This window comes from Pocillopora damicornis, chromosome 1, assembly GCF_964200805.1.
Source record: "Pocillopora damicornis chromosome 1, jaPocDami1.2, whole genome shotgun sequence".
In the NCBI taxonomy this organism is placed as follows: Eukaryota; Metazoa; Cnidaria; class Anthozoa; order Scleractinia; family Pocilloporidae; genus Pocillopora; species Pocillopora damicornis.
In genome coordinates, this window is record NC_142670.1 from 38,042,397 (window position 1) to 38,060,274 (window position 17,878).

Consider the following 17,878-nt stretch of genomic DNA (forward strand, 5'->3'; position numbering starts at 1 on the left):
TATTTGAAGATAGAATCTCTATTGTTTCACAAAATATTAAAGTTGATAGTGTCAATAAGAATCTTTTGGATCGCCACTGATTGGAATTCAAATTATGGTCTGGTGGGAAAAGAGGAAGAGTGATTTTTAGAAAGAGGCACAAATTCTCTTTTGACTGCTCAAAAAAAAAGGGGGGGACTTACCTGAATTGTTTTTATCCATTCACCTCTTTTTGCAATTGGAGAAACAGTATTTCGTTTCAAGTTGAGAAACTACTTTTAATTAATTTCAATATTCAATCTCTAATATTTACAATATCATCAATGAACACTACTTAATTTAAATCAAATGTTCATAAAAATTTAAGACACATACTTGATATATGAAAGCTGAGAATAAATTACTGAGGTATGTACTTGCCTAAGAAAGTTAATCACTGTTTCTTAAATAACAAAAATTTTTTTAATACCAAGCTTAGAATGGTACTTTGTTGTATGACATAAATTAATTTACTTAACAGTCTGTTGTGAGCCCATTCATCAAGGAGAGATTTCAGCCTTGTTACAATTCACACTAAACATGACACCCAAGTTACCTGGACTAACAAAATACAAAATTTCAAGTTTCACCACAGTAACTTAGATGGAGTCTTTATCAGAAAGATCTTCCAGCTTAATAACTGAGATCTCAGCTAATTAAAAAGATCATTATAACTGAACTGTCCTCTTTCCTTAACTCAAATGAGCACATTAAAATTTTTCACATAGCAAAGTCAGATCTCTAATAAATCCCTGTGCATTTGACTACTCCTAAGTGGATTTAAGTATTTAGGACATAGCCTTTTGAATAATTGTGCTTCCTGGTTGAATGTCAACTGATGTCATGAACAAATTTATTGATTCTTATTTTCAAAAAAGGATCAAAATGTGTCTTAGTAATAATGGTTTTATCACTAAGCTACATTCTCTGCCACATGAAATGGCCATATTGTTCAATGCAACTGAACATTGCAGAAAGAAATGTGACTGAATTTGAACTGAAATACATAATTTAGTATGGAATATAAATAACAAAATGCAATTCATCAGATGACAAAGAGAAATCACAAAGTAGTAAACATTTCTTCATGATTATTCCTCAAAAGACTAATTAAGGCAGATAATCAGTTTTCAGCAGAATCTGTCATGTCTTCTCATCAGAATTGGCATTGATGCCACAATATGAATTTTCATACAGTAGTTGGTCCCTCTTTCCTTAGGAGAACTTGCATGTAACACCATCTCAGAGCAATTTCCTTTCAACAATAAAAATCAAATCCTTGAGGATGAAAAAAGACTGCCACCCCCATCAACCGACAAAAAAGTTATTCGTGAACCAAGTCAAGTTATGATGCCATTTGAGAATAGTAAGTCAACAAGGTATCAAATAATTCATAAAAAGTTTGCCGCAGCAATATCCACTTTCATTTCTGCATCTGAGGCTGGTTCTCTGAGCTTGAAGTGCCATTGCATGCTGGCTGAGTTGAAGAACTGATGGAAAAATTTTCCAGGACTTCAGGAAGTCCTGCTGTTGTCACATTTGCATGTCCAACAGCAAATACATCAGGGAGAGCGTTCCGCCGGCCAGTCCTTCCTGTCCTCACAAAATCATCTACCACCACTTCACATTCTGCCATCCTTAAAAGGAGAGAAATCATGATCTATACTTTTACTTCCAAGATCTCATTAGCAATTCTCCTTACTTTTTACCACACAGTTATTATGTAACTTAGAAGAATTTGGTATTGGATCAGCTAATAATCCCCTCATTGATATCTTCCTTTATTCTTATCACTTGCCTGCTTGATATTGTATTGATGTTGTGAGGAGAAATTCTATTTTGGTCACTAATAGGAGTTGAGGGGTTAAGGAGCAGTTGTCAACCAGGACTTTGTCCTGTAACTTTACCCTGTCAAAAACTCCTCTTTTTTCCTCTTCTTTAGACGTATTTACTTGTGATGATTAAATTAATAAGATTAAATCTTGTGAAATCATTTTGCATTGAAAAAAAAAAGAAAGAAAATTTGCTGTTATGGTTCATTGAAATAACTACCCTCCTACTAACCAAGTTCAGCCAGTAAAGATGGCTGCTTATTGTTCACATTCTCGTGTTTACCTGTCCATGCAACCACAACCGCTAATTAAAATCAGTGACAACGCTCATCGGATGTCTTAATGACATCATTCGCAAATCAGTGACGAAATTCGATGAATTAATTTTTTCGTTATATCCAGATTGTTTTCTAAGAAAATCATAGCTACATAAAATGCCCTTTCGCTTTGAACTGTCGCTTAAAAAATAAAATCAATTTAATTATCTTAGGACGTTTCTCATAAAGCCGTACAGCAAGATGTTTGAAACTTAAGAAATTACAGAGTTAAGCCTGGTGTGAAAGTGAATCATGTAACATAAATATCCCTGAGCTTTCAAAAAGAAAGATGATTAGAGGCAAAAGATTACACAGTTTCCATTAAAATCAATAGTTCTTTCCCCACAGAAACAAAGGATAGCTTTATACACAGGTATTTTGGTGAAAAGGTCTGGCAAAATAAATATTAGCAGGGGCTCGTATGTTATCAAATTCGATTCGAAAAAATAATCCAAATCAAAACCGAGCGAATTTAGTGTAAAAAAATACTAGAATAACCCTTGTTGAAACACGGAAAGGTACTATAATACTTACAGATTAATTCTGATGGATCAAAGTAATTCAAATGAAGCGAAAATCCTCGTCAAATTGCAGTAAGATTCCAACCGACAACCACATAAACACTTCACTTCTAGCACTTTCATTCAGAACCGCAAACCGGATGCGACTAAGTCCCGTATGTAACAAACAGCATTGGTGAGGGAGGGGCGGCTGAGCATTGTCATTTTCCAAGAAACCTCAAGATGGCGGCTGTGGAAGATAGAACGAATTCGAACCCTTTGGTTCAACCCTTGTTAACGGATCTTTATCAAATCACAATGGCTTATGCTTATTGGAAGAGCGGAAAAGTATTGGACAATGCGGTATTCGATTTGTACTTTCGCAGGAATCCTTTCCACGGAGAATTCACGGTTTTCGCTGGGCTGGAAGAGTGCGTTCATTTTGTAAGAAACTTCAAGTTTTCAGATTCAGGTAAATATTTAAACAGTTGTTATTCGTCATCGAGATTTATTAGCTGCTTTAAGATAACTAATAAGTTTACTTTTTCTGATCATAATTGTTCAACTAAAATCCAGTTCAATTCTAAATTAACTGTGGAACCGGATACCCGTGGAATATTTATAAACAAGGGAAAGACCACAACATTAATTATTGATAATTTTCGATCTACCACAGTTTAGACGAACTAGCTAACCAGCAGTTAATTATGAACAGTTTTACCGACTTGACCATGCTAGGCGCAATCTTTTTCTTTTGAATCGAATCGTGTTTGTTTGTACAGTACAAAGTCGATGATGGTCACATGGTCACGCGAAAACAGTGCTTTTTGTTTGTCACATGGTTTAGGGTAGAGGTTAGTTCTAAAATTTGCTCCCATAGCCCTAGGGAAGAACTTTAATCCATAATAGACAATTGACACTCCCAGAAGTGACTAACATGTAACATATGTAACTTCTTCTTTAACATTCATATATTATCCAGCAAACAGGTAATGAGAATACCCAAACTTATCAGGTAGAAGTTGTTATCTCGATCTAACACCAAATTCTTCAAACCTATTTACAAGGAAATTTGTAGCAGTTAGAAGGGAGAACTAACAAATAGATCTTGGAAGTTTTAGGGCTAAAGAAGTCTGTTCAATCAACACAGGCCTTTATGGCTTCCACCTCATAAAGTGCTGTTCATAACAAAACTGATTCACAAATATCTTTTCATTTAAATTTCAGATATATCTTATCTCAAAACAATATTACCAGCAACAGTGGAAGAAGATTTTTACAAGTTTCTTAGAGATATAGACACAAGTAAGGTTACTCTAAGTGCCATGTTGGAGGGAAGCATTGTCTTCCCAAAAATTCCTTTGATCAGAGTGGAAGGACCACTACCAGGTATGCAATGTGAAATACCAAAGGCCTATGGCAAAAGAAATGTGACAGTGTTATCTTAACCCTCTGTGATGTTATCTTGCCTCCACCCAAAGATTGACACAGAATGAACACATTTGTGAATAGAACACAACTTGTTACAATAACATAATTTAATTTTGGCCATAGTATATTATTGCAATTATTAGTTTCTTGTTTATGTAACATAAGATAGGTATCTTTTATCTTATGGTTTATTAAAGACTTCAAAAAGACTGAAAAAATTATAAAAAAATAACCCTTTCACTCTTAAAAGTGATCAACAAGTAATTTCTCCTTATTCAATATCAAAACATTGTTGAGTGCAAATATAATGAGAAGAAACAGAAATAGAAATTTTAACATTTTATTCTTTCATCCCATCCAGAATGAGTAATAACACTCTTCCATTCTTAAAAGTGTGTAATGATTCCATAGATATTTGGTAGTTTTTTTATTCACTTCTGTTTGTTTTTGCTCAGTGATCCAACTCATGGAGACAACTCTCCTCAACTTAGTGAACTTTGCAAGGTATAATTGTTTAAGTGTTGTTGAGTGCATATTTTCCAATGGACATCTATTGAAGTCAATATTTTCTCTTAAATCTTTCAAAGTCCCTTTTAGTTGGTCAGTCCCCTTTGTGTTCTTAGGCACATAAAGCCTCGGCCAGAGAGTGCCATTGGTTTTTTGTCTGTTGCCAGTCAGTCACTAGTCAGTCAAGTTTCCCTCATGTCTTGCTTCTGTCTCTCAGTTCCTTTTATAGTTTGCCTCCAAGTTTCCTGAGATATGTCTACAAAATGTACACAGTAACAAAAATGGCAAAAATTTGTCAAATTCGTCACATCCACTAAGCTGATTTCACTGTGACAAATTTGACTAAAATTTCTTCAAAATTGTCAATTCTACCAAGTTAATTTCGCTGTGATGAAGTTGACTATAATTTGCCAAAATTGTCAAATCCATGACCTTGCCCTCAGTTTTGTAATTTTTGTCAACTCTGCTATTTTCATCACTGCTTAATTTTCCTTGGGGCCATCTCTCTTTCACCAGCCATGGAAAGTCCAATAGAGGACAACTCTATAGAGGGCCTAGTCCTTCTGCATACCTAAAAGCTATGTGACTATCAAATATAATTATTACCCAATTAAGTATATATATTTAATTGTTGGTGAAATATGCCTTATGGAATAACGTAAGATGAAAAGCTTGCAACATTTTCTGTTGTAATGAGAATAAACATTAAATGTAATGAATATGTGTCAATTTTCATCTCAATTAATAACTATTACAGATGAAAGATATAACTCTTATCTGCTGTTTTTCCTTTAGCTTAGTAGCTACAAATGCAGCTAGATTTCGCCTTGCAGCTGGATGGAATAAATCTTTGATTGAGTTTGGGTTACGCAGATCTCAGGGCCCAGATGGAGGATTGTCAGCATCAAAATATTGTTACATTGGAGGTGAGGAGATTCCTGTAGTAGAGTCACTTTTGAAATTACAGGAAAAAAAACCTCCCATTTCTGTGATTGATGTTACCAGTAGTTTTTGTTTGTTACATTGTTGTCTAGTTTTGCTTTTCCCATCCTTGGTAGTGAGATGTGCATGTCAAGAGTTAAATTTGAAATTAATAAAGTGGTTTTTGAAGTCAATTTAATTTCATTGTTAGGATTTGATGGCACAAGTAATGTTTTAGCTGGAAAGTTATGTGGCATTCCAGTCAAAGGCACACAAGCACATGCTTTCATTACATCATTCACACCAGATGAACTTCCATCAGTTGGCAAACTGCAGCCTACAGATAAGAGTAAGGAGCCTAGAGACTTTTATCCTGTAGTGTTAGATTGGCTGAAGAAAGTTTGTCCTGTGCTGCGTGTTCTGGAAAGTGAGGTCCATGTTGGTGAACTGGCAGCATTTTCAGCATATGCGGTGGCCTTCCCGGAGACATTTCTAGCACTTGTTGATACCTATGATGTGCTAAGGTATGGAAAAAGGAAAGATGTAGATCAATGTCAGTATCTGAGCAACAGGGCACCAACTTCTTCCTTAACCCAACATTAATGGTAACTTGTTACCAGTGAACTGTTTTCAGGTTAGGGGAGGCGTAGGTGGGCAGTTGCTTAGATAGAGACATTGATTTTAAGATATAGTAATCTGTGTGCCCAGTAGTGTCTCGTGACCTTGTTGATTTTGCCTTATGGCTGGGAGAATTACATACCAGAAATGGAAAAAGGGTGTGAAGACTTTGAATAATAATTCTAATGGCCAACTTTGGCTTCTTGCGATGAATGCTTTCACCTAAGCTATGTTGCAGTAGTTACTGACATTTTTATTTTTACTAGGAGTGGTATCCCAGGATTCTCTGCAGTGGCATTAGCTCTCAACGATTTTGGCTACCGAGCCCTAGGGGTGCGACTTGACTCTGGAGATTTGTCATACACCTCACTACAGATCAGAAAAGCTCTAGAAAAAGTGGCAGATGTGTAAGTACTATCAGTTATGTTTCTAGATGCTGCTTATTTTTGATTGAAACTTTAATCTTTCACTCCAACCTTGTAGAGTATATCGCTTCGCTGGGCGCCTCGTAAGCAGATACAAACAAAAAAAAAGATAACGTTGTGGCTGCGTGCTTTTACTACATGGCCGATCGGGCTGATGGGAGATTTACCGAACTAGTTTCCTGTTTCTCACAATTGTACTTCGCTGCATTTCGACCATGCTTTAGGGCACATTAGTAAACAAGTACTTATCTCTTTTATAGATTTGGTTTACCGTGGTTTGCTACACGAAGTATTGTGGCTAGCAATGATATTAATGAAGATACACTTTTCTCTCTAAATCAACAGGTACCTGAAGATTCTTATGTCATATTTATAATTATTAGTGATTTCTCAATAAGACCACGAGCACTCACTCCTTTTCGGCGAAGTCCGTCGCGTGAGTGAAAAAATAACATCAGTGAAAAAAAATTGACGTTAGCGCGTCGCGCCTCACTCCTAATTTTTTTTTTTTCACTCGCGCGACTTCACCTAAAACGATGGACTACTCGTAGTCTATTTCTCAATTGGCTGGAAACCTAAATTCTCGAATTTGATAGGTTAAAAATGTCATCCGCTTATTAAACTTGTTTGTTATTATTTTTTGTTCTCAGGGTCATGCCATAGATTCTTTTGGCATAGGAACTCATTTGGTAACTTGTCAAAAGCAGCCTGCATTGGGATGTGTCTTTAAGGTACCAAAATAGATCTCTCAATGACAGAGGAGGGAGAGGCTAATTGACTAAATCCCTAAGAAGCCGTATTGAGTCGACGAAGCTCAACCCTCGAACAAAAGTCGCATTTGAGAGAAAAATTACTTTAAAGCGCCGCCCACGAATGAGCATCGGTGCGATGCCTCTTCGTGGAATATAGTTACCCCTTCTTTTCAATGTCTCTTCCCAGATTTTTCAAAATGCGCAGTTGGTTTCTAGAGGTCCAGGACTTTGTCCAGGACTTTGTCGGCAAGACAGGCCAGTGCAATGTACAGAAAGCTAGTCAATTTTTTTTTTCACAAACACGAGACAGTGGAAGGGCAATTTATTCACAGACTGACTCAAATAATTTCCATGCCAAGTAGTCTGATATCGATAAACGCGAAGTCAATGTAAAATTATATTTGTCGTATTTTGAAGGGACGTGTTAGTCGCGTGTTCTAGTGTCACCTGTCTTTTCAATGTTATTTACTCGTCCAGCAAATTTCTGAAGCAGTCGACATCTGAAACTTAAAAAAGTTTAGCGTTTTATTTCATCGTAAGGCTCCGGGGTAACGTTCGAAATGTTTCACTATTTTTGACAGCTTGTTGAACTAAATGGCGATGCTCGAATGAAACTCAGCCAAGACATAGAGAAAGTTACGATACCTGGAAAGAAGGAGGCCTTCCGTTTGTACGGCGGAGACGGTAGTGGATTACACTTTGATTACAGTTAAAACTCTCAATTTATTGCGTTCGATGACGTTGATTTTTCCCCATGCTGATCGGACGAAGTTAGAGTTTTTTCAGATTTATAAGAGCCTAACCTTTCCGAAGAATCTAGGTTCGAGTCCCAGCCAGGTTCAGTTGTGTTCTTGGACAGAACACTTTGGTCGTAGAGTGTCCCTCTCCACCTAGGGTTGTAAATCTGTAATGGTGAACTGTAAGGGAAACTTTGAATAAGGGGGGGCTGAGTGGGTTATTCAGCAGTTGGACAACCATCCCATCCAGGGGTAGGAGGGATACTCTTTTTTTTTTTTGCTTCATATTTCAGAAAGCGGGATTGAACAGGGATTATTGAAGATCAGCCTGACCTAATGATAGTTTCGGTTCGAATTTTTACTCTTGTTTTGATTCAGAATGCTAAGTCATCACAAATTTGTTGTGGTTTTCAGGGCGGGCCCTTCTTGATCTCATGCTCAGGTGCGACGAGGTGCCTCCGTCTCCGGGGAAACGCGTGCTTTGCCGGCATCCGTTTGATGAGGCCAAGCGTGCATATGTGTGTCCTTCTCATGTAGAACCTTTATATCGTGTCTACTGGAAAGATGGCAAGGTGGAGTAGAGTTCTGTCGTTACTCTCTCTGTATACGTTTCTCACATTAGTGGTAACCTCCAGTTTGGGTATAATTCTTGTTGCGTCAGACTTCGGATGTAAAGGTTCTTAGGCTAGGGTTGACAGATTAACCACTTGTACTCCAAGTGAACTTCCCAAAGATCAACCCGCAGCCTGGGTACCCAGTGGATGACTTACTTAGGTGAAGGACTTGAAGTAAAACTACCTTGGCTTTGATATTTGCTAAACTTATACTAAAATTTTTAAACCAAGTTTATCTGAAGTGCACACCTACTTGAAAATTTTTATTCAAACTTCAGACCATACTCAATATTTAGGCCTGCACCTAAGAAATTTCAACTTTTGTCCTTTGTGTGGTCAGTTTCTACGTCTAAGCTAGGCCCATTTTGATATACAAGCGCTTTCCCACAACTCATCTTTTCTTCCCAGATTTGCAGCCCATTACCACCTCTATCGGAGATTAAAGAAAGAGTGAAGGATTCGTTAACAAAGTTTCGACAAGACCATCTGAGAGCCTTGAATCCTACGCCTTACAAGGTACGTCAAATCTTTCTAAAACAAGCAAGAGTGTCTGAAATGCGAGAATGCTTGGTTAGCTCATGTTGTGCAGTGTCGGACCGCCCTGCGGGAGGTCGAGGATTCAAAAATTATTGAAATAACTGGAGAGAATGTGTTTCCTTTGTTATGCCATCCGCAAATGGTTAGACATCCTAGTCTTCTCAGAAAAGGACGATAAACCTTAGGGGCTATCTCCTTTATCTTCTTTGTACTGGTTAGTAGGGAACGTTAAAGAATCCGCACACTTCTCACAAAAAGCAGGGAACGTATCTTCCGGTGTTGTGGTCTGGCGTTGTTTTTTTTATTCAGGCCCTTTTAAACCCGCTTTAAAGCTGCACTGGGCTAGCCTGTCTCGGTTGTTTATTTCTTATGATGGTTTTAAAATAATCTTTGGTCTAGGTTTGTTTTTAATTACAAAACTTGTTTTGTTTTTTGTTTGTTTTCTTTTTTTTTAATCTGCTTTCACGTCTAATGCTTTCATTAGCGAAGAGATGTTTATTTATTTATCTTAGTATTTCCTTACGTTTTCTTTCAGGTGTCTTTAAGTGACAAGCTGTACACATTTATGCACCAACTCTGGCTAAATCATGCTCCTATTGGCGAATTGTTTTAGAAAGCGAGAGCTTTTACAAAATATAGCTTCATACATCCACGTCACCTTACAGTAACAACAATAACTTCCTTCTTCTATCTTTTGTTATTCGAAGGGTTGTACACGTCCAAAAAAAGCTTAATATTATTTGAAAGCTCCTTTAATTTATGAAGAATTGTCTGTTCGCGCACTTTTAAATTAATTGCACACTCCAGTAACATAAGGAAAGCATTATTGTTAATTATGTTACAGCAAATGAGATTTCACAACAGATTTTGCCAACGCACGTTTCGGAGAACTGATTTAGTATTTTTCCATGTCAATCGTGTATTGTAATATTTTACAGGGGTACAGTAAAATTTATATTTATGATCTGTCTTTTAAAATAATCAGCTGCAGATTAGCATATTATATAGTTATATAAACCGCAATACGCGAAAACAGAAATATTAAATGTCATCACGATTTATGAAACATAATAAAAGAACTTTTCTCAAATGGTTCCCATTTTATTCATATCATTGCAAAATTTAAGAAAAAATGACATTAAGTTAGTAAATGTGCTGGGCGAGGAGGGTAAATAAACTGCCTAAGATCTACTTAATTATTAAATAGATGAGGAAGATAAAGAAACTAAATGCTTTATAGGTTAAGAAAATTGAAGAAGAACTGTTCGATAAATAAATAAGTAGTGTACAACGAGGTTTTTATATAAAAGCGGTAGAAAACATACAGTTTGATTGATTTAATGTAATGTAATGTCTATTAGTTTTAAATAATATTTTAAAGAGGAATCTTAATTTTCCAGAACATTAAATAAAGATTTCTTCATTTCTTTTTTAAATGAGTCTTTTGATAAAGTTTTAAATTCGTTAGAATTTCTCATTCCAAATTTTGACACCAACACACGAGGTAGCTTTTCGTAGGAAAATAAATCTAGATTACTACACACTAAAAAAGTTGCGTCATGGATGATCGAGTATTGAACCTTGTACCTTCAAAGAAAAAATTTGGCAATGATAATGAATAATGTAGGGTTTGTTTTGTCAAACTTAAAGAATTGATACCGCGCAGAAGTTTGTTTTAATTTTCTGCGTGGATCGAATAAAATTTTATTTTAAAATGCGATTTTATGATGTTGAAAACGATAAAATGGGTGACTACGCTTCTCTTCATTCCTAAATTTCTGCAATTGCTCTGAGATACCTGCAAGATCGTTTCTCCTCTTAAATATCATCTTCAGGTCATAATATTCGTTATTTAATCCTTTACACCCCAATATCAGTATGCATATTCACCATACTGTTTTCCTGATATCTTTTTAATGTACTGATGCGCAAATCGGGAATATAAGGTTTATCGTTTACTTCCCGTAGTGTCAGGTTTGCGTGTTGCAGACTTTAAAGGGACAAGCTGAGGAAACTGCGCTCTGTAACGGGTTCTGCGCCGAGTTTGAGGTTCCAGCACAGCTGACCAAGATAACGATCCTTAGGTACTGGGGCTAAATGGTCAAACTCGAAGTAATAACGATTTATCGCAACCCCGAACGGAGCAATCGGGCTGTTTACACTCTAATTTGGAGCAACGAGCTTTGAAAACTGTTTTAAAATTGGAGCATCTCCAAAACTGATTTCTGCTCGTCCTTCTGCGTCTAAGAAATTCAAATCGAGGAAAAAGCAAATGTCTGAGACCACAAATAATAAAGCCCGTTCGAATTCATAGGTGATCCGCGAAGCTGGGCTGCCTGGCCTCTCTCCCATGTGGCCTTAGTCGGGCCCCGCAGTAATGTCTGGGAGGCACAGGTTTGAATTTTATTCAAGGCTGTATCTTAACAGGCTCATTTTTTACAATTTATTCAACTGAAACTCACCAACGATGATAGGGTCTTCACTTTTCTTGGCAAAAAATCGTAACGTACCGGTCTGTCGTTACAAAGGCTATAGACTATAGATAGCACTTAATATTTTTTATACTGCGACCATCGTGAACGTGTAATGAGCTGATCTTTGCCCAGCAAATAACGATATCTGACATAAATCTTTTCCTTTCAACATCCACCCACCCATTAGTTTTATAATAAGGAGAACAGTTATACCATAAACGACCAGGATTGCCTTGTCTCGTCACTTCTCTGTTGGATATTGTGTTGACATTGTGTGAAAAGTTTCTTGTTAATTTCTAGTTAACAAGCGTGAGAAATCATTACTTAGTAGGCTGTTTAGTGCCTGAAATCTTCATGTCCATTGTAAAAATCTCGCAAACGGTCGACCGAAAACCTTGCAAACCCGTTACGACTTGGCCAAATTGTTCTGGGTTCATTTATCACCAGATTCTCCAAATAAACATCAAATAAATATATTTTGAGCACTTAGAGAAAGTCACACCCTTACGGAGAGACATTGAGACTGAGACCAGCCACTTCCTTGTGATATATCATCAGCTTTTCGCTTCCTGACCATCTGTTCTCGCTTGAGCTACTTTCGAGGAGGTTTTTCGATCCAGGGCTTGGCAGATGAACTGTCCTGCGTCCACTAACTTGTCCAAATTAATTCCCTTATGAATAAAAATACAACAGAATGATTTCCACAGGCAGTTGGATCAGATGGGCTTTTAAACTCAGGGCACCTAGTCAAAAAAGTTATCGCCAATCATATTCATTCTTGTTTCTTGATACTTTCTTAACACAATTTTCGTATATTTTCGATCCTACCGTTTCGGTATTTAGTTCTAGTTTTCCTTCGAATAACTGATCCCTAGCTACATTTACCACTAAAGGTGTAGACTCGTGTCTCCTTTTTCGTCTATATTTTTTTTCATGGGCACTGGATTACAACGCACGAATTACAGTGGAAACATGACGATCTCTGATAATTCGTATACATTTACTGTGGCACAAACTTACACTGTAAATTTGTGTCACATTCATTTTGATCTCATTGAAATGAAAACAAACCGTTTCAATTCCCATTCCATGAAGCATGTAAACCACATCTTCTGTAGCGACATTTCCAGATGCCCCACGTGCGTAGGGACAGCCACCCAGACCACTGACAGACGCATCTACTGTCCCTAACCCCAGCTGTTGAAAATAAAAGGCTTTCCGTTGATATCTAGTTAAACAAGGTTTAACTGAATGAAAACAAGAAACAGAGAACTAATAAACTGAATTTTCAACAGGATTCAAGTGGTCACTAATTTGTATTTTCAATGTGCTAAATTTGAAGTCGAAAAACATCGGTCGTGTAAGTAGCCGTCGGTTGTAGCCATCGGGCTTAATCTCTCTAATAGCCACGTAACATAAAAAAAACAGCAAAAGTCTGGCAAACTCTTAGTTTGCCGCACACGTTCATTCTTGACTTACTTGTAACGCAGTGAGAATATTCGCCAGAGCCTGACCGTATGTGTCGTGGCAGTGAATAGCCAGATGGTTCACTGGGACTGTCTCTAAAACACCCTCCAACATGGCTTGAGTGGAACCTACATATACACCAATTTCAGTTGGCCAAAGAGGAAAATCATCCTAAGTCATATCATTCTAAAATGTGTACTTACTGACTGAGGATACAAATTTTTTTTTTCCCATCTGGCTCTACCTAGGGATCTTATCATCTTTCCCTTCCCTTCTTATTGTCCCGCTCACTCTACAGTGGAAAAACATCCCATGGGAGTTTTTTTTTTTGGGTCAGGTTTTTCAAAAGAAGCCCACGCGGGGCTAAACAGAAGTCGCAGATGGAAAGAAGAACTCACGGGGGGTATAACAAAAATAGTCGCGGTTAAAAAAAACTGATGCATTATCGCTGAGCTTCAATTAACTTTAGGAGAAGCCAGGCCAAATTCTGGACTAAACATGCAAACAATTTGTCTAATTCAACAGTAAGTGTATCAAACCTGGAGTTCCAACACCAATAGTATCACCAAGAGAAACTTCATAACACCCCATGTCAAACAAGTTCTTCGTTACCTTGGGAAGAATTTGATGAAATCAGATAACTCCGGCAGTCATCATCCAAGTCGAGTCTAAAACTTGTTTAATCTTTAAGTCTTATTCTCTGATAATTATGGTGGTAAATCTTACCATTGCTACAGCCTTTGGAGCTACAGATCCCTCATATGGACAGCCAACTACACAAGAAACATACCTGAAAGTGTAAAAGCTAAATCTTGAGTCCATGAAAATTTCAATTTAGTATAAGAAGGGACATTGGCAAACTTTAAGGTAGGATGTTCTGACTTCAAATTAATGGGTATACCATTCGGAGCAAGATCTTTGGTCACATTTTGTTTAGTTAATTAGACAGGGCTGTGTCAATTATTGGTTAAATTGATTGTTTATTGTATGGCTGGTGTAGTGTTTAGGCTATTGAGACATTTCGTGCTGCATACATGGTGTAATGTAGGTTCGAGTTGCATCTCGAGTAGCGGAAAGCATGGCGTGTTGTAAAAGTCGTGTGCAGTGAATTAAAACACTTCAAAAGGTTTAATCCGTGTTAATCTGCTTATTTATTGGCCATCACCACAGCTGGTGTAATTAACAGATGTAATTGGGCACCCTGTGATTGGCTGGGTGCTGTGGGCATCATTTTCTTGGTCTTGCTTTATTCATTGAGCAATAAGATGTCACTCTCCGATATATATAACTTAATTATGATCTGCAGAGTATGGACAGATTTGGCATAACTGCATGATGTACAAAAGTTAGCCTGGTAAATTTCATTTTGCTTTTAGATGACATTTAATGAAATAACGTCACCTGAAACATGGAATTACATACTCATGCTTTTGCAATATTTCACTACTATTCATGACTGTAACTGGAAAAAAAAATAAACAAACATATTTTATGTAAAGACATCTCACCCTCTCACTGGAATGTCGTTTTCTTTTGCAGCTTCACAAACAACTTCAAATCTCTGTAGGCTTTCTGATATGGAGCAGTTGATGTTTTTCCTTTGAGTGGGTAAAAAAAACAATTTACTGTTCAAAGGAGAACTATTTTAGAGAGGTAAACCAATACTGGTCTGTAACAACTAAATTAGGAAACCTTGGAAATTGTCTCATTCAGCTTTTTTCTTGTTTGATTTTGTCACTTACTGCAGCATCATCTTGAAGATATAGAAAAAACATTACCGACTGAATGACTCTGAGGCAGCTCCAAAAATGGCCACTTCTTTTACTCCACATTCCAACTACAAATGTCAATTAAAAACACACTCAGATGCATGGTTACAAAAAGAAAAAGATTTTTAATTGATGTCAAAAGCAAATAACAGAGAAAGAGTCTGCATGAAGATCTGAGCCCCAGTCAGTTAAGATTTTGTGTTTGTATGCTTTAACTATGGATATGATTGGCCATTGATAGTCAGTGGTTGGTTGGACATGATAGTCTGCAGATCATTTAGCCAATGCCTTGACATTTCAATAGAAAGTCTACAGCTCATCCATGTAAGTCAACCAATGGCTGACTGTCAATCCACTTCCAGATTACTGACGAGTCACTATTAGATATCTCCTAATTGTCAACCAATATGTCAATCAACCTCAGACCTAAATATCAACCTGAGCCATCTGGAGTAAACGTGATCCATATGTCTACATTATGTTATGTTACTGTGTCACTAACCGCGGCTTGAAAACCTTTGAGGTTTGGGGTCAATACTGAGTAAGAAATGCCTGGAACTTTCTTTATCCTTTGCATGACTTGTTCATGATCAGCCATCTATAAAAAAGCATCCATGACTTATTTTTAGAATTTACACAGAGGAGAACCTGACTTCTGATCGAGGTTCCTATTCCTTCTCTGAGATGCTGTGGTAAATGTTGTTCAAAAATATTCACTATCAACTAATTTTATCCTATTTTACAGACTTTTTGCTCTTTGATGGTTCAATTTTGAGCCAAATTGTGCTCAAACTGTACTGCTTTCAAAGCACTTCCGCAAGTTCTGACAGAAAGAAATTGTTCAACAATCAAAAGTTTCTGAAGCTGCAGATCATTTCTTCTATTCTCATCATCTCACTGTTTGATTCAAGGGTGAAACTGTTGTTAGAAATTAAATGCTAGTTACTCTATTGGGTTAAATAGTTAAGAGCACAAAATCTATCTTCAGTCGAATCTTTCCTTAGGGAGTTGGCTAAGTATTGAACATTTTGTCTGGATGCATAACTCTTGCAGGAGTCTTTCACAACTTGGCATAAAATTATCTTTTTAGGTTTATCACAAGCAAAAGAGGAATTGCAAGGTTAGTAAATGTGTTGTTTTCAAGAAAGTGCTGCACTCTTTCTTGTCTCATGGCTACTAAACACTTCTATTTTGTTAGAATTATTCTGAGAGAAGCTTGAATTGCAGAGCATTCTGCCAAATTTTAAGGGTGAGTTTCTCTTTAGCTACACATCTTACTTATCCTCTAAAGTATACCAGCCCACTCTTCTGTTCTCTAGCCTCCCCTCCCCTAACATACCTGTGGAACCCATTTGGGTGAAACAAAACTGGTTGCTTCTATTGTCTGAAGGCCAGTCTCTGACAACTTGTCAATCAAACTGATCTTTGTTTCAGTGGGAACAATCCTCTGGAATAAAATGAACTCAACAAGCTTTCATTGTTGCTATCACTATAACACATCATCAGTATCATTTTGATCATCATTATCATCATAGATAAGAAGGTATGGCACCCTACTTGACACTAACAATGTGAGATTAAGGTAATTGGGTGCATATTTAATTTTTCCCATTTACCTGCTCATTCTGAAGTCCATCTCTTGGTCCCACTTCAACAATCCTGACTTTTTTTACCAGCTGGCCAATAGGCTAAAAATGTAAGATATGTCTTATTACATGTGTAGGAGAGGTCTCTGTGCAACTTTGGACCTGTTCTGGTTAGCATGGAGGCAGAGACCTTATGTTTCACTAAAAAGTTGCATTTAGCTAAACATCAAGTTGTCACTCTTCACTATACCCTTCCACCATGTCCCCCCCCCCCCAAACCCCCTCTTCCACTTCACCCAGTAGTTATGCATAAAGGGGTTATAGTCCTGCATTAGTGGGAGAGTATAACAGGGTGATTTAGTATTATCAACTGAGTTGATAACATAAACTGGCCACCATAAAGAGTTTAAAACCTGAGGTTTTCGAGTATTAGCCCTTCATTAGAGCAATTGGAGGAATACTGGGTTTTGTGTGTTTTGTATACAGAAAATGGAGATACACTATTGGTGGGAATATCGTGACAAGAAAATAAGATAAGTAAGTTGAATAGAAAAGCACTTGTAATCCTCTATTGCTCTGACAATCAACTTGCAGTGGCTAATTTAAGTTATCGACTCAGTCGATAAAACTAAAGTAGACGGTAGCTATGCAGTTCTATTTCTAAACGCAATTCTTCCCACCTAGGAAGGGGAGGGGGGAGGGGGGAGGGAGGGGGTTTGTTACGGTGGAAATGGGGTAAGTCGTAGTGGTCGCAACTTTAACATTTCACTCGTATATAGCTTTTACAAAGCAAGCATGTTGTATTGGAAAGAAATTGAGAGAAGGAAGGTGATTTCTTAACCCTACGATTTGTGGTCGTGTATGAGTTTCATCGATCGCGGTCGCAAATACTGTTGCAAAGAAAGACTGTTACTATCATTTTGAGACTATTAGGAGTGTATTGAGGTAGTTGCATACTTCAAAGTCCTCATTATATCAATACATAGGCAATAATAATTGCGATCCATGCCTTACCTTACGCGAAAGGTGGCTAAAGCTCCTCCGAATCATTCGTGTTGGGACAGTGAATTTCAATGTGAGTTTTCATGTAGTCCTACACAACAATGGTCTGCTAGGCTCGCCCCAGCCTGTCGCACACTCGGGACGACGACTATTTTTGTTTGTTTGTTTGTTTGAGTGTTTCATAATTTTTAATCAGAACTAATATTTATCTGAGATCAGATGTTTGTTTCTGTTTCAGCTGGAACTATTTGTACGAGCTCCTTAAAAAAAGTTGTCTAATTCTTCCAAATTACCCAACTTCTCGCTCAAATACCAAAATCTTCATTGAAAAAAATTAGCGGATTTGAAGATTTTTCAATATATTGATTAAG

General features: G+C 37.2%; 2 protein-coding genes and 1 long non-coding RNA gene across 3 annotated transcripts; 1 reads left to right on the forward strand and 2 right to left on the reverse strand.

Annotated features, from left to right (window-relative positions):
- Positions 1 to 236: 236 nt before the first annotated feature.
- LOC113674344 (uncharacterized) lies at positions 237 to 2,862 on the reverse strand. The gene is made up of 2 exons (XR_003446511.2): positions 2,702 to 2,862; positions 237 to 1,655 (listed from the first exon to the last, which is right to left on the reverse strand). It is a non-coding gene; the product is annotated as an uncharacterized LOC113674344 (long non-coding RNA).
- LOC113674341 (nicotinate phosphoribosyltransferase) lies at positions 2,842 to 10,299 on the forward strand. The gene is made up of 12 exons (XM_089210715.1): positions 2,842 to 3,139; positions 3,895 to 4,056; positions 4,554 to 4,602; positions 5,401 to 5,531; positions 5,738 to 6,050; positions 6,411 to 6,551; positions 6,830 to 6,914; positions 7,220 to 7,300; positions 7,903 to 8,005; positions 8,473 to 8,630; positions 9,081 to 9,188; positions 9,745 to 10,299. The coding sequence occupies exons 1-12, from the start codon at positions 2,911 to 2,913 to the stop codon at positions 9,820 to 9,822; spliced, it is 1,638 nt and encodes a 545-aa protein (XP_089066841.1). The 5' UTR covers positions 2,842 to 2,910; the 3' UTR covers positions 9,823 to 10,299.
- Positions 10,300 to 10,531: 232 nt separating this feature from the next.
- LOC113674342 (hydroxymethylglutaryl-CoA lyase, mitochondrial) lies at positions 10,532 to 17,604 on the reverse strand. Its single transcript, XM_027190820.2, has 11 exons — positions 17,520 to 17,604; positions 16,536 to 16,607; positions 16,259 to 16,366; positions 15,422 to 15,517; positions 14,929 to 14,987; positions 14,659 to 14,748; positions 13,877 to 13,940; positions 13,690 to 13,762; positions 13,163 to 13,278; positions 12,755 to 12,880; positions 10,532 to 12,354 (listed from the first exon to the last, which is right to left on the reverse strand). The coding sequence occupies exons 1-11, from the start codon at positions 17,553 to 17,555 to the stop codon at positions 12,238 to 12,240; spliced, it is 957 nt and encodes a 318-aa protein (XP_027046621.2). The 5' UTR covers positions 17,556 to 17,604; the 3' UTR covers positions 10,532 to 12,237.
- Between the last annotated feature and the right edge of the window lie 274 nt (positions 17,605 to 17,878).

Bases quoted from the DNA above. Each gene is read 5' to 3' on its own strand.
- LOC113674341 (XM_089210715.1), top strand. From the start codon at position 2,911: ATGGCGGCTGTGGAAGATAGAACGAATTCGAACCCTTTGGTTCAACCC. The intron at 6,552-6,829 runs GTAAGTACTATC...TCTCTTTTATAG, and splicing joins CTAGAAAAAGTGGCAGATGT to ATTTGGTTTACCGTGGTTTG. The intron at 8,006-8,472 runs GTAGTGGATTAC...TGTGGTTTTCAG, and splicing joins CCGTTTGTACGGCGGAGACG to GGCGGGCCCTTCTTGATCTC.
- LOC113674342 (XM_027190820.2), bottom strand. From the start codon at position 17,555: ATGATTCGGAGGAGCTTTAGCCACCTTTCGCGTAAG. The intron at 13,763-13,876 runs GTAAGATTTACC...ATTCTTCCCAAG, and splicing joins CTCCAAAGGCTGTAGCAATG to GTAACGAAGAACTTGTTTGA. The intron at 12,881-13,162 runs GTAAGTCAAGAA...TATTTTCAACAG, and splicing joins ATATTCTCACTGCGTTACAA to CTGGGGTTAGGGACAGTAGA.